At 41.9% G+C, this 25,329-nt stretch overlaps 1 protein-coding gene across 10 annotated transcripts in view; it reads left to right on the forward strand.

Annotated features, from left to right (window-relative positions):
• The first annotated feature begins 5,278 nt into the window (after positions 1 to 5,278).
• The window catches only part of PPP1R12B (protein phosphatase 1 regulatory subunit 12B), a 102,896-nt gene continuing 82,845 nt past the window's right edge, over positions 5,279 to 25,329 (forward strand). For all 10 annotated transcript variants that reach the window (XM_035122901.3, XM_035122902.3, XM_035122904.3 and 7 more), the window contains exons 1-4: positions 5,279 to 5,691; positions 22,577 to 22,707; positions 23,597 to 23,715; positions 25,059 to 25,218. In XM_035122901.3, the coding sequence (XP_034978792.2) occupies positions 5,416 to 5,691; positions 22,577 to 22,707; positions 23,597 to 23,715; positions 25,059 to 25,218 (686 nt within the window). In that variant the 5' untranslated portion in view covers positions 5,279 to 5,415. The remainder of the gene's footprint in view (positions 5,692 to 22,576; positions 22,708 to 23,596; positions 23,716 to 25,058; positions 25,219 to 25,329) is intronic.

The raw sequence follows: 25,329 nt of genomic DNA on the forward strand, positions 1-25,329 counted from the left end.
AAGTAAGACTGGTTGTGTTCAATGGAATCAGCATAGGCTGGTAGTCTTAGTGCTGAGAGAGAGAGAGAGAGGGAGGGAGGGAGGGAGGGAGGGAGGGAGAGAGAGCGAGAGAGAGAAATACTTCAAACAAAATGTGGAAGCTTCGAAAGGAATATTTGGAAATACTTCTTGGTTTGGTGTTGTTACTGATGGGCGACTATTTTTATTGATTAGTGAACATATCTTAACATAGCAGAAAGAAGGAAGAGGTAAGTAGGGATGTATATATATTTAAAGTATTTAAGTTTGCAATACTACCGTACAACCAGCCACCTAGATGGGCTCACAAGTGGAGCATGCCAATGATCCTCAGTAGCTTATTCCTAGCCATCTATAACCCTGGGTGAAAACTGCTTCTGAACATGGCGGTTCTATTTAGCTGTCATTGATAAGCTTGTTCTTCATTAATTTGCTGGACCTTTTTAGAAAGCTACAATCAGCAGCACATCTTGTGCTAGTTAAATTTGTGTGTTAATTAAACATTGTGTTGACAATGTTCTCTATCCACATCCCTTTCCCATGTTGTTCTTGTTTTATGTTATTTTATTGCCTTTGTCTTGTGTTTTCAAAAGTACAGTATTGAGCCCTAACCTCTTTGGCTTTTCTTCATGGGAAAGGTTCCCCAACACTTTGAGAACCAACTTGATTTTTTTCTGAACCTCTTCACCTCTATGGTCATTCCATTGAAATGTGGTTTTCTTGAGAAATGCCAGCAGGGCTGATTGGGGGAGTGGGGTGCTTATGGTTTGCTGATTGCCTAAGAAGTGCCAACAGAGAATCTGTGGGTCATTCACACATTTGCTGCTGTGGCTTATTTGCTCACTCAGTTAATGGATTATAGATAGTAATGTTGATGGCATATTAACATGAGTAAGGCTACTTAATGGTCATTTGTAATGCAAGATGGTAAAGTGAAAAATTATTGCAGTTTTTAAAGAAATAGCAGCAACTATCACATGACTAAATGCCACAAGTTTCTTGCCACCTCCGACAAAGGCTTCCATTGAGTGCCAGTCTCAGAGGTTCTATAAGGCTGTGGAATGTTCAGAGCTTCTTTGTGTAACCATAAAACAGCAACAGGAAATATATACAATAGTGGCAAAGAAAGGAAGACTAATTTCCACACTGCATTTCTGTATATATCAGCAGCCTAGGGCAAAAACATGGAATGGAACACTGATTGTGTTCTTTCTTTTTTTATGCCAGTTTATTATATTAACTACAGCAGCATATCCAGTAGTAATGAAATATGATATGATTATTCATTGAAAAAACCCAAACAAACTAGCACTGGAAAAATCTAGATCTGATTTAGACTAAATGTTTAATCAAAATGTAGACTTCTGATGCTTTAGTCTTGTGTGTACATTTATTTGGAAGTAAGCCCCAATGACTGCAATATTCTGAGTAAATATGCAGGTAGGTATTAAACTAAATAATTGTGCAACTGAAACAACTTCCACTTGCACAGTAGGAGGTTCCACACGCTCATCTCACACTGCTCATGCCATCCCTAAATTGTCTACAGAGTATTAAGGGGCACCCTCATCCAGAAATGAGTTGAGCAAATCAACTCTTACAAGCACTACTTTGGACTCAATTCATAGTACTGCACTGTAAGAACTGCAGTATTTTGCCATCTGACTTAGCTTTGGGTTTATGGGTTTCTATGGATGCTTATTATATGATATGATATTATTGTTATATAATTTATATTACAGTGGTACCTCGGGTTACAAACACTTCAGATTACAAACGCTTCAGGTTACAAACTCTGCTAACCCAGAAATAGTACCTCAGGTTAAGAACTTTGCTTCAGGATGAGAACAGAAATCGTGCTCCGGCGGTGTGGCAGCAGCAGGAGGCCCCATTAGCTAAAGTGGTGCTTCAGGTTAATAACAGTTTCAGGTTAAGAACGGGCCTCCGGAACAAATTAAGTTCTTAACCAGAGGTACCACTGTACAGTAGTACCTCGGTTTGTGACCGCAATCCGTTCCGCGGAGGTGGTTGCTCGCCGAAGTGGCCGCAAACAGAGGTAGGTGTAAACCGGTTTGACTGTATATTATCTGTTTCTCTTTACTTTGTTGTAGAGAAGTAAAAGAAAGGAGGGATACAAAATAAATATATTAAACAAAGAAACAATGTGTATTTCAAATCTCAAGTGTTATTTAGTAGAAGGTAACATGTAACATTTTCCTCCTAAAGCATCATTGAAGAAGAATGGTGCATTGTAATATAGCTGTGGGATTTCTTCTTCTCAAATTGAAGTCTCAAGGGTGCAGCTGCCCCCTGGTGTTTAAATGGTACTGTTACACACAGTGCTTAAACGATAATTGAGTGCCAGCGAGGTATTTTTTAATTCTATCCGATAATTACCAAATAACACATCACCAAAATAAGTTTAGAGGATAATAGTTCATTTATTTTTCCAGCTGAATAAGGTATATGTTTTCATTATGTTCTTTATGTTTCAATGTTTTATTGTTTTAAATCAATTATGCTTCTTTGTGTAATCATGGACAGAAATGAGAGGTAAAGATAAGAAATCCAATCATACCAAAAATCAAATCAGCCAAGACTCAGACAAGGGTCATGAAACTATTTACATGCAATGTCTGCAGTTAGCTATACAGAACAATGTTGGAAAAGAGACAAAGATGAAGCTGGTTGATCAAAGATTGAAATAACAAAATATATTTGGAGCTGTTCTGAAATAAACTCAGTTTCTTTAAAGTCAGGGACAGAAGTATATTTGTGGAGCATATTTCTATACTAAATTGTGACAAAGAGGGCCAGTTCAGTTGCTGATACGGTATTCATCTTCTACTATATAACTTTGAAAGTCGCTAGTTTGAAAGCAATCCTGTTTTTCGTGTTGGGTTAGGGAGTTGACCAGTATAGTGTCAGAAAAAGATGCCTCAAGGACCTACTTTGAACCATGTGCAGTTGTGTGCATGTACCAAATAGCAAGCAACAAAGAACTGGAGTCAGGTACCGTAGCTTGACAGGAGGCTATAGCAGATGGGGAAATGGGAGGTGGGATCAGCAGCACCAGGGACAGCACCAAATTTTGCTCCAGCAGTGGACAACAGGGAAGTGAGCCCTTTTATCCTGCCAGGGGCCTGATGAGTGCTTGAATTTATACCCTTTTAGCTAATGAGTTTGCAGCCTTTCCCCAAGGCAGAATTGTGTGGTCTAGCTATCCTTTCTGTGATCTCAGTTGGGGGTTTGCAGGTGTCTCATTGCAGTTGGGGCTTGGAACATCACACTCCAATGCTATTTTGTTCCTCTTCCATTCGGATATCACCTTCACAACCTTCAGCTCAGACATAGAGTTCCTTCTGTCCCCAGGACCTGCGGGAATTCTTAATCCCAGACTGGCTATACCTTCCCTTCATTCACAGAACTTGTTTGTAAAAACTCCATGATATCATAATGAGTAGACAGAGCAATTGCCCTGCCCCATGCCCAACACACACAAATGCATAAGTAAGAAAATGATCTTCATGAAGGCAAGAAATGGTGCAGGTTAGACAGCAGACCAAGGCATGACATCCTCAGTTACAAGACTTCCTTGCTTTATGGGAAAGTCGAGAGTGCATGTTTCTCCAGAGGGAATGGGTCTGCCCCCATCTGCAGAGGTGGAATCTCATTCTAGGTGATAATACAACACCCTCCTACTTAAGCCCCCAGCTCCACTGTGTCAGCTCCTGGCTGGTGTAGCTGAGGGCTTCAAAGACTGGTCCCCTTGGGAATACGCAGGACTTTGGCTCCCTGTTCCACCCCCCCCCCAAATGCCCCATTAGAGGGCTTTATGCTTGCTATCCCAGGTGATAGGGCACAGCTGGAACTTCCACCATGGTGGATTCCCCCCCCCATCCATTTGAGATGTCCCTCCTTCCTATCATCAAAATCAGGATGTGAGTGTGTGTTGGGATCACACTCCTTGCAGTGTTAGTATCAGAGGCTGCTCTGCCATAAGCACATAGATATATTATCTGCCTTTTAAAATGGCTGCCATGTTGTGAATATGCTATTTATAGTGATTCTGGGACTCCCCCACCAAACAAATGGTGACAGGTAATTAAAATAAAGCCCAATGATAGCTATAATGTGTGACTCTCATTTGGCCAATTATTAAATTCTCAAACAAATGCCAGGTATGCTAAGAGCTAAACCACCCACACGATGGAGCTAATGAGGCGAAATAAGTATCAAAGCAACATCTTAAGCTGCCTTACACATCCCAATACCATCCAAGACAATGTTGCAGAAACATGCATTATCCCACAGGCTTAGCCAAGGGGGACGGGCGGGGGGGGGGGTGCAGCTGTCCCCTCTAGATCAAGTAAAACAATATAAATACTTAACGAATTGACCAATCACGTTGGTTCTGCCCCCCCCCCAAGTCCTGCCCGCGCTAACAAAAATCCTGGCTACGCCCATGCATTATCCTACTCTTAACCCCGCAGAAGGAAGATCTCTTTACTCCATTGAATCATTTTTATTATTCCTGTTTATGATTTATACAAGTTAATCAGTTTTGTCTGCTTTGCATTCTGTGTTTGCAAAAGCAATTTACTCTTTCTCCGTTTGGCTGAAGCTAAGAAAAAGTTACAGGTAGGTAGGTAGCCGTGTTGGTCTGACGTAGTCGAAAAAAAAATAAAAAAAATGCATGCACACGAAAGCTCATACCAATGACAAGCTTAGTTGGTTTCTAAGGTGCTACTAAGAAGGAATTTTTTATACTCAGCGCTATGCCACGGAAGAAGTGAGCTTTTAACGCAAATCTTCCAGCCCCCAGTCTAATTCCATTCTTCATCTTCTTAGGCAGCCATTCCTTATCCTGGTGTATAAATGCAACGAGCAAAGGAAAATGCTGCCTAAATATGCTCATGTGGCAGCACAATTGCTGCTACAGGTAGTAAGAATAATAACAATTCAGCATTTCCCCTTTGTTCAAGGCACTCAGTATCTCGGGGATAATGCCACAATAACTACCCACCCACCCACCTTTCATTCCTTCTCTCACTTTCAATCTCCCTCTTTTCCTACTTCCCCGGACAAAAAAAAAAGGTAACCTGGCAGACCTGGCGACGCAGAGGATCCTGGGAGGCGTAGTCCTCCCAAGGATCCCCACCGGGGCAGCCCCCTCTCAGAACTACCTTTCCCATGATGCTCGGAGGCGCCGTCTGCGCCCGCGCCGAAGTCAACCTCGGCGCTGCGGGCGAGGTGGGGGGACGGGCAGGGGGAAGTTGTAAAGATGGCGGCAGAGCCCGTTCGCTCTTCCCCGGGCTGAGGCGTTCGGCGAGGGTCCCTGGTGTGCCGAGAGCGGCGAGGCGGTACCGGCGGCCCAGCAGCAGCGGTGCTTCCGCCATGTCGGAGCCGGGGCACTTGGGGGTGAAGCGGGCCGAGTCGGCGCGTCTGCGGCGGGCGGAGCAGCTGAAGCGCTGGAAGGGCTCCTTGACCGAGCTGGAGCCGGCTGCTCCCGTCCGGAGCCGGCGCCGCGGCGGGCCCCGCGTCCGCTTCGAGGACGGCGCCGTCTTCCTGGCTGCCTGCTCCAGCGGCGACACCGAGGAGGTGAAGCGCTTGCTGGCCCGCGGAGCCCGCCTCAACACGGCCAACGTGGACGGGCTGACGGCGCTGCACCAGGTATCCCGGGGAGGCGAACCTCCCTCCCTCGACCTGTCAGCCCCTCGGGCAGGGATTGGGAGGCGAGGGGGGGGGGAGAGGGAGGGGATGGGCGCACAGGCCGACCCTTCCACCCACCTCCAGTTCTCCCGCACCTTATGAATGATAGCATTGCCCCAGCCATTTCCCATTGCTTTTAGGGTAAAGACCTATAGATAGGATGAATGGGGGAGAGAAGGCGGCTTGAAGGGCAGGTCAACAGAGCCTGCCCGCTGCCTTCTAGTGAACTGGGATCAAAGTTTTCTCCATCATTCCCCCCCTTTCCCTCTTTCACCACCACCACTCTCTCCCCCCCCCCGCCTCTTCACCTAGGATTGACCCTTTCGCAGGTGGAGTAACGCTATTATTCCTTGTGGGAATAGTCAGCAGTGCACATAGGGTTGTGCCAAGGATCCATGGCATGATTCATACCCTGCAGGATCTGCCTCTCTCACTCCCCCCCACTCCAATTTTCTGGAAGGGCTGCACTTTCTTTACTGCATATCCCTGCGAAGTAGTCTTAGGTGAGAGCTGGCTTCACTTTGCAGACACATCCTCGGCCCTCGCTGGGCACTGTAGGATGGAGAACAAGTAGTGCCTTGTTTTGCTTGTGGATGGCAAGGTGCATGGTGATGGCATTGCAGCAGATCCTGGGCATCAGTGGAACTTGAAATCAGCTAGTTTTTCCTCTATTCTCCTTGAGTGCAGCCTTTAAAGTCCTTGTGCCAGTGAACATAGCTAACCTTTCTGTGGCTGTGCCAGTTGAATCACACTTCTCTCAGCCGTATCTCTTGTAACTTACTGCTCTCTGTCAGCACCATACTCTTCTCATTTATTCGTTCTGGCAGGGGTTTTGCTATCTGGATAGCAATATCCACCCAAATTGTGTTTTCTTTCTCCTATTGCAGCACAAATGCAATGTTCTGCCATTTACTGTGAACACACTTAGATTCTTTTACCAGAAATCCTCTGGGGGAAGATAAGACCATACAAATAAATTCAGTTAGTCTTAACCTACCTTGTCTCCTCTTTCATCCAAAAAGAGAGAGGATTGAATATATGGGCAAAACAGACTTGGCTGAAAGGCCCCCCCCCCCCCAAATAAAGATCAGGGCAAGGTCAAACTAGTTTGGTAAGTGTGGACTAAAGTTTCATGTTTACAGTTTAAATTGTGAATTTGTTTAATACTAAGCTACCTTTTTCGGTCTTGACCTACGGGAGAGTTCATAACTTGACAGTAAAAACCTTATCTGTCACAGCTATTTATAAGAGGGACTTCCCTTCCTTACATTCTGCCCTTTCACTTACACGACTCTCCAGAGTTCTAAACCAAGGCACTAGATTGGAAGATACCATTACAAACTAAGAAGCTCTTTGAAAAGTTATATTTGGCCTGGCCATGGTTTCACCTTAAGGTGTTGTTGTGCTTCAAAAGCATTGAAATCTAATGAAATTAGTATTGTTCTTTGTTCATTTATGAAGCATTGTCAGTAACCTCAAGATTATGATTTGGCTACTGCTTTCCATATAAGAGTTGCTGTGATACTTTTGACTTTCAGAACCTTTTCTCTTGGCAACCTTTACAGAGACCACAAGGTGCCAGGGTCTGAGATAAGCAACATGGAATTCTATTAATAGAATCCCTAATGTACTGCAAGTACAAAAGTATCCTGGGAGGATACTCTTAAAATGACAAAAGCATCTTCATAGTGCAGTAGATAAAACATTTAAGACATTTAGAAATATCTAAATAACACATGTGTGATTCACTTGTCATGCAAACTGAATTTATATGTAATCATATTTAAGTGTTTGATATTGTGAGTGACTAGAACACGTTGCCTTGATATTCTCCTGCTACTTACCCTGAAATGATAGGTAGAAGTTTCATTGAGTGCCCAAAGAAGACTGGTATGATCTTTATAATCCATCCTGATAAGTACTGAAGAGCATAAACAAAGTTTCAGTAATGTGCAAAAGCATAAATTATGCATAATAAGCACATTTGTACTTATTTTGGCATAATTTCGGGCATGGGAATGATGCAGGAAATGCATCCCTGATTCTAAATCTTCTTCTTTGGTGATCACTCATAGCCGAGTAAGATTGTCTTCCATAAACACGGTTTTAACAATGAGTCCGTAAGTGACTGTGGAGGCCAATTCTGGACCCACACATCCTTCCACAGTGGGGACATTGGTTCCTGGGCGGGAGTTGACCACAGTGTGGATTTCCCAAGCGTGCCTTCCTCTTAGCACGTTTCTCCCTTGCGTTTTGGGTTCGAGTGTCTTTGAAGTCCATGACACCTTTGGTAAAGGCTGTTCTGATTAGTGGAGATATGACTACTTATTTACCTTTGAGTTTCATTTCCCAAGAAGCATATATTTACATACTTACATAAAAGTTTTAAAAATGAAGAGCTGCTGATTTCAAGTACGGCACTAAATGTTCTGCTTGCCAGTAACTCTAGAATTCAATGAATCCTTAATATAGGTGTAAGGGTGCTGTTGCGGCTACTCTCGAGTAAAGACGCCCGAGTTCACTCTGTCTTTGAGAGTTTTATTGTGCATAGTATTTACAGTGCAGAGATAGCAGAAAACATGACTTCTCGGTCACTCGCAGAATCTGGGAGTGGACATTTCCTGTTGCGTGACCAGCATGAGAGTTTGGGCACCCCAAAACGCTTCCTCCTGACCTTACGTTTAGTGGCACACCTTAATTCGGGTGCCGGAAGGGGCTGCCTGTTCCCCTCCACCTCTTGGTCAAGGCGGTGCAAGGGCTCTCCCACATCGCTGAGCCCTGACACCTCCGTCCCGCTAACTTCCTGATTCCCCTCACCTGACCCGCTGCTGCTGCTCTCACTGGGCGAAGTGCTGGTCAACAGGAGGGGGGGAGGGTTCCCGGTAGGAAGGTCCCCTGACAATAGGTAAGAAATCTTAATCTGAAGAGTAGTACAGCTTGCCATATAGTCAAACCCTTTTAAGGCCTTACGTGTGATGTTCTCTTGGTACACCATATTTGGTAGCACCTTGATCATTCTTAAACTAAAAGCATTGTGATCTCCAAATGTATTTAAAACATAATTGAGAAAAATGGAGCTATGCATGCTCTTGGGGAAAAGTGTCTGATTTTGCTGCTGGTCGCATCAGGTTTGAAAGGATGTGACATGTGAACAATATCTGTGTTTTGTTGCACATAGCCAACTGTTATGTTTTGCCAAGCAAACACTTCCTTAATATTAGAAAGCTCTAGAAATGACTTTCAGCCTTACATGTGGGCTGAAAATAAAGTGTTGTACCAGTTGAGGGATGTGACTGATATAATGGTGACATCCCTCTCCTTGGCTTGGATTTTTGTGTGATCCCACAGAGGTAGGCATAAATCCTGTGCAATCTTGAGTAAACTGGAAATCATTCCATTCTATTTCAGGGAAGTGATCCCTGGGCTATGTACATTGCCTTCTGCTCAGCTATTGGCATGGAACATACTCTGTTCTGTGGACTTAGCAGTTGTGCTGAATTACTTTATGGTTGAGATCCCTCAGAAGGTCAGAATCATATGGGAACATCATCTGGAAAATATTCCCACCCCCAAATATTGTGCTGATCATTGTTCTCCTCACTGTGACTCTGCTGGTCTCAGCAACAGGCTGAGCACAAGGACTTCATGCCATGGGCTCTGCTGCTAGCTGCTCTCAATTACTGGCTTTAATACTTGGCAAGCCCACATCTCACATTCTGTGACATTGAAGAGCTTACCATGTCCTCTTCTGTTTGGTGTGAATTCTTTGCTGCCATATCTAGTGTACTGTATTTTCTTCTGCCCCCCTCCCTTCCTGCTTCTGTCAGAAATGGTGTGTGATGAGCGTTCCAAGTGTTTTCTTTAGTCACATGGAAGCACTTTATAAAAACAAGCAGAGAATATCTTTTTAAAAAAGCTATCAGGATCTAATAGATTCTATTTACTTTACAGGTGCAATTCAAAGTTCTGGTTTTGACCACTAAAGCAGAGGCTATTTTTTTGGATGTCCCCTCCATTTTATGTGTGGTAGATGGCTTCATGGAGGTTGACCTACTCAGTGGTGGTAACCTGAGTTTGGAAAGCTCTTTTCATGGAGGCATGCTTGGAATCTGCCTTGATGTCATTTCAGTACCAGGCAAGACCCTTGCCCCTCTCTAGCTTTTAAATCCTGTGTACATTGCTTTTATGGTGTGGATTTAAAGAGATCATTATTTTGTATTCTGTGGAATACTAGATAGCGGGTGCCCTTTTCAGTTTAGTAAGAAATTCTCAGTTTTTCTTGCAACTTCATTTTCTGTTCTATAACTATAACTGGAATCAGCTGCTTTCGAAGACAAGCTTGTGTCTATTTCTGAATCTCATTTATTAGATTTATCAATCTTCCATTGTTATCTCCTGGTTGATTTATGCTTTCCTAGTTGAGTTAGGAATTTTTAAACGTTTTTGTACTTTGCCTGCACTGGATTGGATCTTGGTGTTTTAGAGGTCATTCCTTGATCTCAAAGTGAGGTGTACTGGCCAGTTGTAATATTTAATTTCAAACATTCACTTTGGCTGCAATACTAGACCCAATTACTAGATAATAAATCCCATTATGACCTTAATGGGATTAACTTCTGAATCAACATGCCTAGGATTGTGCTGTTAATAGCTGTAGTGGGAGACAACTTCTAGAGTTGTAAGATAGAAATTGGGCTCTTTTGCATCACAGTTTGCACTATATTTTCTGCTCTTGTGTATTCTCTTACCTGCACTTAGGCCACTCTGCCTTGCCCCTATACTTTATTTGTAAGTGGCAGCTATACCAGGGTTGGGACACTGGCTTTGTGGCACTGCCTCAATGTGCTAGCCACCCCCTCATGTTGCTGACACAAGGAAGTAGATAGGAGGTGTATTTTTGGAATTCTGAGGAAAGGAGGGTGTTCCTTTCTGTCAGTAAACATACCAGAAAGTAGGCTTCATTGGCTGGCATGCAGTGTCTTTCCACCACTTTTGAAGGGAGAAAAGAACAGGAGACAGTACCATGGCTGCCTCATATCAACCAATAGCAGCTATCTTTTTACAGCAGTAGTTCCTCAATTGCTCTGGTACCCACTATAAAAAGTAATGGGAACCTGTGGCTAGCAATTGGTGCCACACCAACTGCTGATGGAAACAATCCCCTTTTCTTCCTTAGTATTCTAAAGATACAGTGTGTAGATATTTTTTAGAAGGTTGATATGGACCCAGCTATTGTTTAAATGAAAATGTTTGTTACTTACATGGATGTCATAGTTCTGTTTAGTGGTACAATGTGACAGTTTGGGCATGGTAACTTTGTCCACTTGTAAAGGATTTAAGATTCAGAAAACTTAAATTGAAAAACAACCAACATTTACAAATTTGCTTCCTAAGGACAATAAATAAAACTATGCAGTGGTCCAATTACAGTGAAATCTTTGACTGAAGAATGATCACCTGCTGTTAATCTTCTGTTTGTCAGTGGCCTTTCAGGTCCTCACTGAACTTGGCTCTTGGATATTCTGAAGTACTGAATTGATCTGACACAGCAACTGCTCACCATCCATTTCCGGACTATATGAAAAACAGGCTTCTATTTATAACTTGTTCACTTTAGGCTTCTAAGCTACTGTTGTTTCTTTGCAGTGTCTTGACTTTAATTTGATCTACAAAGGTCTCACGAGTATCTTACCAGCCCTGTTTGCATGCAACAGTGAGCCATGTTTAGAATCAAACCATGTCTTACCACAAACAAGTAGCATGATTAAGCACCGTGCGTTTCTACACTCACCTCACTCTTCCTTTTGCCTAGTCAAGAAACAAAACCCTGAAGCAGCTGGCTTAGCATTATGTTTTAGGTTACTTTATGTGTTTTGTTTGGAGAGAAACCACAAGCACTGATTTGCACAAAAAGCCAAGCCAGCCACTCCAGTGTTTGTATTACTAGCTAAGCAAAAGGAGCAGTGAAGCTGTGCAATTGAGTAGCATGTGCTGCCATATTGAATCTTCAACCTGTATGTGTTTAGGATTGGAGTACAAGCTCTTTGAAGCAGCAGATGCTCTAGTTTCTTAGAAGAAAGAGTCTGCTCAGAATCTTGCTTGTGCCACCGTATGCCAGGAATAGTGCACCTGTAACCCACCAGATGTTTGGCTCCCAATTCCCATTCATTGTAGCCAGCATGGCCAGTGGGCTGGGATGATGGGAGTGGCAGTACAACAACACTTGAAGGGCACTGGATTGGAGAAGGCTACTGTAATGTCAACATAACACTTTATTTCTTTTGTTGTGTGATGTGGCATTGATGTCTGTCTGGGCTTTTTCCCTCAAAACCTTTTGTGCTGGGAGGAAAAAAAATCTATCTGAATGGCTGTCTTATTGAGCAGAAGACAGAAATGTGAAAGCCCTGGGAATGAGGTTTAACCCCTCTCCCTTTTGAGGTCTGCAAAAGAAAAGAAAAAAATGGAAATTAGGTGTGTGAGAGAGAAATAACTGCTTTCATGAAGTATTTTCTATTTTAGAATATGAAACACTTCTCAATGTTTCACACTCCTGCAAATCTTTGACACAATTTGATAACTTAACTAATGACTTCATTACTATGACATTTTACTGAATTACTTGGGGGGGCATACTTAGGATTGTGTGTTGGCACTGTACTTTCCAATGCTGCAGAATACAGAACACCTTCAGGTATTTAGTTCAGAAGTGCAGTCTGGGTGTCTGCCAAAGATGTTGCTGATGCTGGCAAAGTCATTATACAGCATAGTCTTTGCTTTCTACTCACTTTGGATTCCTGTTCTACATTAAGGAAAAAAGCTAAGGACACTTGTGTGAGGTCAACAACATGCCCTCTTGATCCCTGCCCATCATGGTCAGTGAAATCTAGTAAGAGGAGATTGATTGAATGAGTGCAGGGAGTGGTTGACTACATGAAGAAGTTATGCCAACCACCTTGAAAGTAGTGGCAGTGTCACCTCTCCTGAAGGCCAAGTAGTGGTAGTGTCACCTTCCTGGACCAAGAAAAATACCACCTAGTCTTTAATATTCCCTTTCTGGGTAATGCGATTGAGAGGGTGGTGGACAGTCTTTTTGCAGGTATGCCTGGAGGAAGCAGATTGTCTAGACATATTTCAACACTTCAGTCTGGCTTCAGGCCTAGAAACAGCCTTGGTCATCCTGATTAATTAATTGGACAAGAGGGTGAATGGAGCCATGTTGGTTCTCCTTGGATCTCCTAGCAGATTTCAACACCAGCAGTTCCTCTGCTGCCTCTAGGCACAGAAACATCAGGGGACTGTTGCTCAATTGCTCAGGGGCTATCTACTGTGTTATTTAGCATCTATATGAAACATTGTGAGCCATCATCCTGGAATTTGGAGCATGGTACCATCGTTAGGTACCTGTCCATAGCTTACCCACTTAGGCAGTCTTGTCAATCTCATTATGCAAATAGGGAGAGCAGGAGGGATTATGCACAATGAGCTTCCTGCTATTCCTTATTTATTACATTGATTCAATTCAGATGCCATGTTCTTAGTCATATGAGCTGGGGTGGGGGACCTTCTTGACCTGGTAGGCTGGAACTTTTTATCCCATGCCTATGGGCCAACATTGACAGGTGGGTGGAATCGCCCACTTGCCAATTATCTGCTATCATAATGATGTCAGGTGATGGACAGGTGGGTGGTCCCCTCCCATTTGTCAAAGTGGGAGTGTTACTGCCCATCCAGGATTGAACTTGACACACATCAGCTTGAGTGAAACTTTGGGCTCACAGGCTTCACCATTCTCTCTCTTGCAAGTGTGGAACAGGACTTTTGCAACATTTACTTCTGCTATCTGGGAATCCTGTCTTGTTATGTATGAACCAGAGGTTGTGATTTAAAACACTGATCTGTTTCAAAACAAGCCAATTTTAAGTTATGTGTGACAGAGCTAGCTTGTTTAGTTAGAGTTTATTTTAAACCACAATGACTGGGTTGTAATAACAAGTCAAGATTGTCTGGAAGCAAAGCTAAACATTGCACAGATCCTTCTCCCAGGTGCATGGGAGAGGGGAGAGGGCAAGGCTACATCAAGCCTTGCTTGGGCTCCTACCAGTTTGTGAACATAGTATGAATCATGGTTTTGTGTGAATATGAAAACCAGTTCACTGCCTTTGTGCTAACTTATATTTCTTTTGGCATTGTGCATAATTTGATTCTTGTTAAAATATAAGCATTAGTATATTGTTGCTTGCGAAGGGTAGGTGCATAGGTGCAGTGAGTAGCAGTGAGTCAGCAGAGAGTGACAAAATAACCTATGTGGACTGCACTGTCACTATTACTATTACTTAAAGTTCACAATGACACAGCTTTAAAATTGTTTCATTGCTCTTCTGAGGAGTTATACAAGAGTAGAAATTCAGTTTAAGAATGTTCAGGATCAAGCAGCACTTAATGTAATATGGATTTCTTTATGCTAATTCTAGAAAACATTAAGTAGCCCATTAGAAATTGCCCAGTGGCCCACTACTGGCCCACTGTCTAGTGAAATATCAGAAGAAAAATAACTGCATAAATTTGCTTATAGGGTAGACAGTTCAGTTTCTGCAGGAGAAAAAAAAGTCTAGCTCTTAGCTGCTATCTCTGGACTTCATTACATATATTTTTATTTTTTATGCTGTCCTGATATATGAATACTCTCAGGGCACCTTATACAATAAAGCCGATAAAAACATTAAGGTAAAAAGCTTAACAGGCAAACAGAACAGTCCCTGGTATAGGCTTCTGGAGTGGGTTAGGCTGTTGGAAGGCTACTGGTAGTGGTGTTTCCTCCGGCAGTATTCTTACTCTTATTACTGTTAGCTATTTTTGCCATAGGTAAAGGTAAAGGGACCCCTGACCATTAGGTCCAGTCGTGACAGACTCTGGGGTTGCGTGCTCATCTCGCATTATTGGCAGAGGGAGCCAACGTATAGCTTCCAGGTCATGTGGCCAGCATGACAAAGCCACTTCTGGCGAACCAGAGCAGCACACGGAAACGCCGTTTACCTTCCCGCTGTAGCGGTTCCTATTTATCTACTTGCATTTTGATGTGCTTTCGAACTGCTAGGTTGGCAGGAGCTGGGACCGAGCAACGGGAGCTCACCCCGTCACAGGGATTCGAACTGCTGACCTTCTGATCAGCAAGCCCTAGGCTCAGTGGTTTAACCCACAGCGCTTTAAAAAGTGCCACTAAAATGAAATGGATGAGTGAAAGTGGGGGTGGCCAAAGATCCACTGGATCCTAAGTGACATTTCAGCAACTGGAGATAAGTCAAATACAGGCCTTTCTTCTTCCCCCCACTTTCTCCCTGAGCTGCAGGGTTGCAGAGGTGTCGGTGGCTCTGCACCCTAGTCAGAAGTTAGGATTGTTCCCTAACATAGTAAATAAAGCTAGTGGCAGTAAAAATCTGTGCAATTTAAACAATTCATGGGCTATTCCCTCACTTTCTGTTAGCTTTACAGCTTTGCTTCCCAGCCACACGTGATTACCATGCACATGTACTCTGTTCCCCAAGTTTCCCTTGCAGCTTGTTTTGCCGCTGCCACCACCAAATCTTCAACTGAACACCTGTTGTATGAGCCTAGAAATAAAATGTTTCGGGTTCTGCAGTGTTCTTCTCATTCTATTGCAACTATCGCAGCATGCTGCCAATAACTCTAAGGCTCACTGTCAGTTGGGAAGAATGTTATGTTGTGGCATTGGCATGGCTCAGCGGCAGAGCTAGAAGATTAAAGGATACAGAAGTGGCAAATAGAAATGATTTCACAGTACACGCTTGGGAAAATATTTAATGAGGAGCTCACTGCAGAAATAAAGCAGTCATTTAAGCTGCTTATAAGATATTAGATGGTCAAGATTATATTTTTCCATCCTTGCAATCAATATAAAATGTTCCTTGAGGGCCGTATCAAACACTGTAGCTCTATTGGTGCAAGAGACTTATTTAGAGCATGTGTACCCTGCTCTTCTGCCAAAAGCCTTCCCAGAGTGGCTTACATACAGTCAATTAAAACAAGACTTCCATGCATGCAACAGAACTTCCTCTTCCTTTCTCCTTCAGCCTCCTGTGTGCCTGTAAAATTAGCTTTGGAAAGATAGTAGACCCATTTTGGGGGCACGTGATGGAGAGGTTTGGCTACAACCCTTTGTTTGTGGAAGTGCTGTTAAATGGGCACCTGCTACACAGACTCTCCAAAATATTTCTGCCATCTCTAAGACTAATAACAGTTTTGCCTCATTTATCTTGTCAGGTACTTCGTGTTTGAAAATGATACGATTTTTCTTAGGGAACTGTTCACCTTCATGGGCTTCTAGCAATATTCTGAATATGTTTGTTTGCTTTCGGTTATACATGAAGTTCAAAGGTATTTCTGTCATAGGATTTTTGAGTAAGTTACAGGAATATGTCATTCAGGTTTACATGCATCAATATACTGTATACCAGAAGCATCAAGACAATGAATGGACTGAAAATATGTAGTCACTGAGATTAGGTGGCCTGGCTTCCAATGATAGGGAACTCTCTATAGCAGGCATCCCCAAACTGCGGTCCTCCAGATGTTTTGGCCTACAACTCCCATGATCCCTAGCTAACAGGATCCAGTGGTCAGGGATGATGGGAATTGTACTCCAAAACATCTGGAAGGCCAAAGTTTGGGGATGCCTGCTCTAGAGCACATGGAGTATTCAGAAGGCAACAGAAATGTGTTACATCACCTAAGGGCTAATGAGCACACAGTTCGTCACTTTACAAAAAAAAGTTACCTTTTTTAATGGGGATGGGTGTCCGGGGAAAAAGACTGTGGCAATACTGCCCGCCATTGCACCCAATGTCTTTTGACTATATAGGATTTTGTTTTCAGGTGCAATCTCTGAAACATAACCCCTGTGTAAGTTGAGGGCTTTCTGTATTGCAGTCTGGGACACAGTTTGGAGGAGGCAACAACCTGACCCCACCCCCACCCCCATCTCAGGTGCTGAGCTCATTGAGGCAGGCAACACCCTATTGGTGTCTCCATTGCTTTTGCTCATAAGTTTAATGAAACAAACTCCAAAGTAGCTGGCATTAAAATAGCTATGTTTCAGAAAACAAAATTGTACCACATATTTTTTTTATCTTACTAAGGCAAATTTGGAGAGGTTCCAAGCCTTGGACCAGATTTCAAGTTTCTGAGAAAATCCTAGGTTTCACTTTATATGTGCTGTATAATTTGGGTGAAGTTTGAACATGCAAATGCAAACATATAGAAAGAATTTCCCACAATAGTCCTCCCTGTACTCATACAGCTGAAAATAATTGTAAGCGCAGGGTAAATGTTTTGTTGGGCACAGTGCCATTAAATTCTTGACTGATTTAATTTTAACAATAGCATTTTAATCCAGTGTTACAAGGCTTGCGATATATCTATAAGCCATCTGTATGTCAATGAGGTATGTGATTACCATTTTAAGGGGAGAGTGAACTTCAATTTGAGTGGTGTAATAAATGACCTGTCATTGGCAGAGGGAGGTAATATGAAGCATGACTAGTAGGAAGCATTTTGAAAGAATGGGTGTGAGATGGCTAAGACTGTTGTGTCAATAGTGATATAACCATTGACTGTGTACTGACATTCAGCAGGGGTGCCTGGGAAATGTTTAAGACAAGTTCTGACTATCTCCTGAAAAAACATTGAGAGCTGCCTAGACTGAAAAAATATTTGACAACTATATTCCTCTCTGTTGTTGTTCAGAGATTTACCTGACTACTTTCTGGCAGTGCTACTTCTGATGAATGTTCTGAGTGGTGAGCTCTGTGGGGCATGAAGACAAGGGCATACCTTCCAATGCTGACAATTGCTAGTGGTGACAGTTGCAAGGCTATTTTGGGAGTTTTATTCCTTCATTCTTTGAACTCATGTGTCTGCTCCCTGACACTGTTAACCCTGACACTGTTCAGCTGTCGGGAGGCTTGCTTTATGTGAAAGATGCTTGCCCATTCACCATTCAAATTAAAATAAAGAAATAACCACGAGCCCCATTCTATCACACCTTCAGTGGCTTTATTATGATGTGTGGGTGAGAGAGAGAGACTATTAAAACCAGATGAGTGGGTCCAGTTGTATGGATGTTCCCAACTTTAATCAGAAATCAGGTTTTTGCAGATACAGTCATTTAGAGAGTCAAAGCATTGTACTTGTACCATGTGGTCTGAATCTGCACCTAGGCCATGAAGTTCACGGAGTGACCCTGGGTCAGTGTCTCACTCTACTCTAATTCAAGGAATTGAGATGTATGGATAAAATGGGGTAACTCCTCCCATTTTATGCTGAGAAAGTATGGGATATGAATGTAAAGTTATAGAACCCAATGACACTGCTTCCCAAATCACGTGGATTGTGTTTATTGCATTAAGTTATATAGTCTTTTGGTTGGATGCAGAGTAGAACTCTAGTAACTGGACACCAGGGCTGGCTCAGCATGAGGCAAGGTGGGTCGACCACCTCAGGCAGCAGGATCCACAGGGGCAGGTGGAAGTGACTTCCCTGCCCCTCCTGCCCCTAAAAACCCTCCCTGTGGTTTGGATGATCCTGCTGAATGGGGTTGTCTGTCGTGTGTGTGTGTGTGTGTGTGTGTGTGTGTGTGTGCTGAAGATGAAGTAGAACTCCAAAACTGGGCCAAGGAATCTTCAGTGAGCAGCTGTTTATCTGGATCTAATTCTTATAATTAAAATGTACAAGGTTTGATAATCAAATGAAACATTTATTAAACCCTTTTGTCAGCAATAGTGTGGTAGCCATTTGTTGTCGCTGTGAACAGGATGTAAAAGGTAGAAGGAATAGAGTTGTCTCCATAATTTTGACCTGATGCTAAAGAGACAACCCATTGTTGTTGTTCTCTACATATTAATATTTAAACTGAAATGTTTTCTCTCTCCAACAGTGCAAGCTGATGCATTGGAGACTTCAAATAATTGCCAACTATGTGGCCAGTTCTCTTTTTGTTCACACATCTTCACTGAAGCATGGTGATGAAGGGCAAATGTAGCAAGTTCTAATTCAGAGGGCTTTTAAGCATCTTGCCCGCAGAGGTTATGAAGTGCTAATTTAGTGATCCATAAAGAATTAACCAAAGTAGTTTCCAAACATCTGTGCTGTAACTAAGTGGTATGAGTAGTTGATTTTTCCATTTCTTCTGAATACCTTTGCATCTCACTATTTTACATGTGGAAAAACAGTAGCCAATGTTTTCTAAAATTAATAACACTTTTATGCCCAAGATTCCAGGAAAGTGTTTAGTGTCCTCTCTTCATGTATAGTGTACACCAATCCCTGAAGTGCTCAGACATGACCATGAAAAATAAATACCTCTAAAGCATAGGACTACAGTTTTTTTAATGTTTTGAATCTACTATATCAACAAATCAAGTTATTGTATTGTAGATTCATTACAGGATCAGGTGGGGATTTAATATTGTTTGTCTTCACTCCAATTTCCATTCCTTAGGAATCAAGTGGGATATTGACTACTTATGACCAAGGCAGTAAGCGATCCAAAAGAATCTAGGCTTTTGTTTTCTTGGATCTCATAAGCTTTCTTAGAACCTAGTTAATCCAGTAATTCGTGGGGAGGGAAGACATTTGCAGTTCCTTTGGCTGATGACCAATCTGAGCAGCTATAGTTAGCCACAGATGTTTTGTAGTGTGGACGGAAGACACTGGGTTGGATAAAAAGAATAGGGTAGAATTACTTCACTAATTAGCATTGTTCTACAGACTCGTGTGTATTTCTAGTAACAAAATGTCTGCAGAATTGTGACATGGTGTATGATCCAGGTTGCAGCACATATGTCATGCATTGAGACATGGGATTTTGTTTGTTTATTTAGTTCAAGATATTTGTTACCCACCCGTCATTGTAAACATACAATCCCATTGCTAGAAGCAGTTGTGGTGGGGAGATGAAGGGGGCAAAAGTTTTTAGATATGTATGTTCCTGTTGCAAAGCAAGCCCTAGCTGCTAGAGTGAATGCAGGTATTCATCGGAAAGGTCTGCAGTGAGGGAATTCCATGTGCCCCAACCATAGTGGTTCTTTTGCAGTCTAGTAACTTATTATGCCTTGGATGTTAGTGTTTGCTTTGTAAATGCATGATCTGGCAACCTAAACGAAAGGCTTGTAAATGCATGAGGCATTTTTGGATTACAGTTCACTTTTGTTGTGTAACAATCTTCCACTTTCCTTTCTTGTTTGGGTCCAGCCCACTGTTTTTCTTTCTTTCAATCCATAACCTCATAGTGGTTTTGTAGCCAGCTAAAGGAAGTACAGTAGTGGTAGGCTGCTTGGTCCTGAATTCTTAGTCCTGCTAACTGCTGTTATCTTTATATGATATAAACTTATCTGCTCCTTTCTTCAGAACCCAAGTGAACCTCCAGGTGCATTCTTTATTTGGACCTAAACGTTTGAAAACTGCCTGTTTTCAGTATTTGATCAAGAGGTATCTGAAGCAAGGAAATACACATAGCTTATTCACTGCCCTTCCCCCTGCAGATGATAAATATGAAACTGTACACATGTCTTTAAATAACTTTTTTTGTGCCAAAAATTAACGTGGTATCTAATTGTTACAAATCATGCTAATGTGTGAACGTGAGACTCAACAAAACTTGTAAGTATCAGGCCTTCCACAGGCCCTAAACAATTACAAGTGTATAGCACTAAAAAACAAGTTTAAGCGGGGTGATTAAAAAATGGCACAGTAGCCAGTTAGCCAGATTGTAGTGATCTTGATCCAATTTGCAGTGTGATCCAAATTGCCGTTATCTTTGGATTAGACAATCTGTAAATGTCTTGTTTCTTAGCATTGGGCTTTTAGTAATGAACACTGAGAGAGCCATGCTACCCTCCCCCATTTGAAATTTTGCTATAATGAAACGATTTTGAAATGCAGTTTTAGAGAGAGTTGAGAGCATTATCTATGAAATGCATTAATTCTTTACTAATGAGTTGCTCAGAGTGAACAAACTTTTATTGTTGTTAAAAACACTGAAATGTGGCTGGATCAAATGTTACATAAATGGAGCATGGTACTTCCACCTGAATTTGGGCAATGTCCATGTGGCCACACTACAGATATTTGTACCACACCCTGCTCTATTCAGGAGGATTCCTGAGAGGCTGCACATCTTCAAGTGAGAGTCTGCTAGCTCACTCTCTTCCCTTTCTTCTTCTTGCTGTTCACCTCCTAGTTCTTCCCAACTATTGTCCTCCAAACTGTGCCCCTCAGCAAACCATTGTTCCAAATCAACACTACTCCACTGCTCCTGTGGAGTTTCAGGATCCTGGTCATGAGCAGTGGGAGGGGTAGGCTCCCACCATTCCTCATCAGAGTTGTACTCCTCAGCCTGGTCTCTGATATTTGGGGAGAGGTTGGGATGAGAAAGGTATTTGGATCTAACGCTTGATATGTTTTACTTAAATCACATTTTCATGGTTAAGAAAAGGCAGTTATAGCATTTTTTTTAATTCAATGAAAGTATGTTACAGCTTACACTCATTTTCTGAATAAATACCAGATATTTGTGAATCGTTATAGTCTGGTTTTCTGTGTATAAAAATACCATGATGAGGTATACCTGGTTTTTGAGGGTGAGCATAGGTCCATATATTATGTTTGTTGTTGTGGACTTTCTGCTGGACCCAAGGATTAGTAAAATTGTCACAGGGTGCTAGGATCAAGGAAGTAGCAATTTATAACTCCCTGGGATAATTTCTGGGGCCATATATGTGATCATTCATTTTTATTTTATACTCTCTGATTATTTGAGCACAATAACTTCTGAAATTTAAAATGTGTGACTTCAGCAACCAAACAACACAAGTATTTCCTTTCCGTTGACTTTTATTTTCTGATCTGCTTGGTAATGAAGCCTTTCTAGCCCTGGGATGGGGAGGTAGAACAAGGTGAAATTGTAATATGAATCACCCCCCCCCCTTTTCACTTCTAATACTAAGAAACCTCATGCTGCATGCCTTGGAGTTGTAGTGCAGGTTCTGAAGGCTGAATTTTAGGCAACTGTGTTCTTATATTGAGTTCAGAGTAAACTTAGCTTCACCAAGTAAATTTGGCTTATTGTAAAGTACCCCTTTCACTCCACTGTGTGCATTGTTTAATTTCCTTTTCAATCTTTGCCTTTTATAATTAATGTGTTACCCACTCAGATTCAAAATAATGTTGATCTGCTCACTACAAAATATTTCTCTGTGTTCAGCATGGTAGAACAAAGACAACTGATAAAAATTAAGCGATGCTTTATTTTTAATTATGAAAGGATGACATGGTAAGCTATTAGTACAAAATTCTTTTTCTTCTTCTGTAGCTTGATATAGAAGGAGGACAAGTGTCCAATCTGCTATTGTTCTGATTTGTTTGATGGAGAATTTATCTGAATTCGTGCTTGGGATTCATTGCCTTAATTCTCGCCACATTTCATTCCATTGAGTGTACTGACACATTCTCTTTCATTGAAGCTTTCCTGGAACAGCATGTTCCAAACCTTTCCCTGCTCCATGGAATTTCATGCCATTCCTAAATCAAATACCGAAAGATCACTTTACGGTGGGTTCAGCCTTCAGCTCCTTGGAGGTGGGGAAGTGACGGCAAAATCTTATGGAGATGTCAGAGGGGGGCTGAAAGATAGGCAGGCTCAGTATGGTTGAGATGCCCCTGGTATCATTTACAGTTGTTAAAACGGTAGTAGATCATTAATTTTAACACCTTGACCTCTCTCTTTCCTTTCCTTTCCTTTCCTTTCCTCTCCCCTTCCCTTCTTTCCCCTAAGGCATGTATAGATGAGAACCTGGACATGGTAAAGTTTCTGTTAGAATACGGAGCCAATGTAAATCAGCAAGATAACGAGGGCTGGACCCCACTTCATGCGGTTGCATCTTGTGGCTATCTGAACATAGCAGAGTGAGTGAGTTTCAGTGTGACCTGGATACTGGAAATAATTAATGATTTATCTCCTTTTCAGAGAGGTGGGTGTGAGGGGGGGGATGTATGAATGGTTGATGTATCCTTCTGGTTACATATCCTTCGGGATACGCACGTGGCAAACCTGGAAATATTTTTCCGGGTTTTGCGTACATGCGCAGAAGCGCTCTACCGTGCCGCATGTTTGTGCAGAACAGGCACCTCCGGTTGCGAAAACCTTGGGATCCGACTGGAGCTCCGAAATGGATCTCATCCGCAACCAGAGGTACCACTGGACTAATTTAAAATGACAGATCCAATCATGTGTCTAAGCAAACTATAACCACAGTAGTTCAAAAAGGATGCATATTTCCTTTGGATATATAAACCACATTAAACGTTTGCTAGTGCCACAAAACTACCGTAATAGTTTATTAGATAATAATCTGGCTCACACTGAAGCAAGAGGAGGAATTCCGAACAAGAATGTAGGATAATTAGCGAAACTGTAGGATTATCAGGCCAGCTCTGTGGATGACGATCTGTTTCTGTACAAAAAGTCTGTATAAGCCTGACATGCATACTGAGGGGGGAAAGTCCTTTTAAAATAAACTTAAGCAAAAACAGATTGAGATTTTTTTAAAAAAATGAATTATCTGGTTGTTTCCAAAATTTGAAAGTTTCATGAAGAATTGTATCTTAATTGGCTGAGCAAATTAACAGTAATAGCTATTTGCAGGGCCAGTCTTGTGATAAGGGAGATCACTATCACTAGCTGCAAAAAATCTGAATTCAATGTTTTGCTATTTACTGGCAAAGTATAAACACAAAGCCAGATATTGAACTCGTGCTGTGAAGTCCAGTCTCAATCTGGCTCTCATACATGTAGGTATCTGATAAGTCATGGGGCCAACGTAGCTGCTGTGAACAGTGAAGGTGAAGTCCCGTCTGACCTTGCAGAGGAAGCAGCCATGAAGGACCTGCTCTTGGAACAAGTAAAGAAACAAGGTAAGGAAATTGTATGTCTTACTAACCACTCTTCAGTCTTGTGGGGTTTTAATAAGAAAAGCATATAAACTTTGGTTATAAAAGGGGCCTGGAATTTCACTTTAGTAAGTAAAACATTAGGAACAGTGACACCACACAAAAGTACATTTCTAAAGTATAGCATTTTGTTTGTTCTCCTAAGTTAGGCTGTACACAAAGGAAGATAAATAATCATGAAAACGTGAATCATCCATCCCCTCTGTATGTTGGTGGCTTAAACCTAAGATTTAATTCAGACTGCTGTTGCTTTTGTCGTGAGTTTTTGTTTGTGCTAAATGTAAAAACCCATTTTATTGTTTCTGCTGGCAATTGCCAAAGGCCTCAACATCAGAGTAGTCATTTTTGCAGAGTGTGTGCATTATCAGTGTGTTAATCCTTGTTTGAAACAAGCCTAAGGTATGTTTTGTATTGAGACAATATTGCTTTCCTTTTCTTGGAGTATTTACAAAGCTTAAAGTTGTCTTACTGTCATCACCCTCCCTCCCTTCCCACACTAGTTATTTTTGGCGCTTGCAACTACACCAGCTTATTGATTCTATGCAGCTCAGTCTTTCTGTACAGGCATTCTAAAATGCTACCCTATGAGGAGATGTGGACTTTCCTGATTGACATGTGTAGAAGGATTGATGTGCTGCTTCAGTTTTTCTTTGTAACAGCAAGGTTAACATTGCACAAACAGCTGGTCCACAGCACAGTACCTAGGTAACTTTATTTATTTGATTTGACAGTTTGGTGATTGCCCACTTAACATTAGAGAAATGTGGAAGATTGCCTGGAAGGCTCACAGGGTGCTGCTGTGGAAAGTGCAATCCTTTCTGAATATGTTAGCATGTTCCCTTGGAAATGAAACTGTTTCAATTCTACTTCTTTTTAGCTAAGCTTAGTAACTGTTTTTATTGTTGGAGTTCACATATTAATCAAGATTTAACTTCAAAGTACTTGTGCTGTTCAGCTACAATGAGTGTACTTCCAGTTATGAAAAGTTACAAATAACTTTAATTCTATGTGACGTTTTTTCATAATCCTAAATGATGTGCAAAAAACATGGTTGAGATTTTATTCAACTCCATTCTCAGCATCTTTAATGTTTTTGTGGTGTTCCTTCAAGCTTTAGATAAAATGAGCCATATTAATTGTGCAATCTTAGTTTTAAATATACTGTCCCCTTCAACCCTTTGTGCAATTAAATTAATCGGCAGTATATTAAGGACAAAATTATGAACTTGTTATAAAACTTGTATCCTCTCCTCTGTATTATTTTTGTTCTGCTTTGGGCTTTTTACGCCTGTTGTCTGTTTCTCCAGGATTGGATCTTGATCAGGCAAGAAAAGCGGAAGAGCAACAAATGCTGCAGGATGCACGGCAATGGCTGAACAGGAGGAAAATTGAAGATAGGAAGCAGCCCCGAACTGGTGCTACAGCTCTTCACGTAGCTTCAGCTAAAGGCTACTCTGAGGTGATGAGGTACTGATCTGTTTCCATTGTTACCACTAGCTGTAATAAACCATGGCCTAATGGTACTCTTGTAAAAATTGACTCTGTGAAGAGAGATTTCTACAGGTTTCTGGTACTATG

The sequence above is a fragment of the Zootoca vivipara genome, chromosome 7, assembly GCF_965207765.1.
Source record: "Zootoca vivipara chromosome 7, rZooViv2.hap1.1, whole genome shotgun sequence".
Taxonomy (NCBI): domain Eukaryota; kingdom Metazoa; phylum Chordata; class Lepidosauria; order Squamata; family Lacertidae; genus Zootoca; species Zootoca vivipara.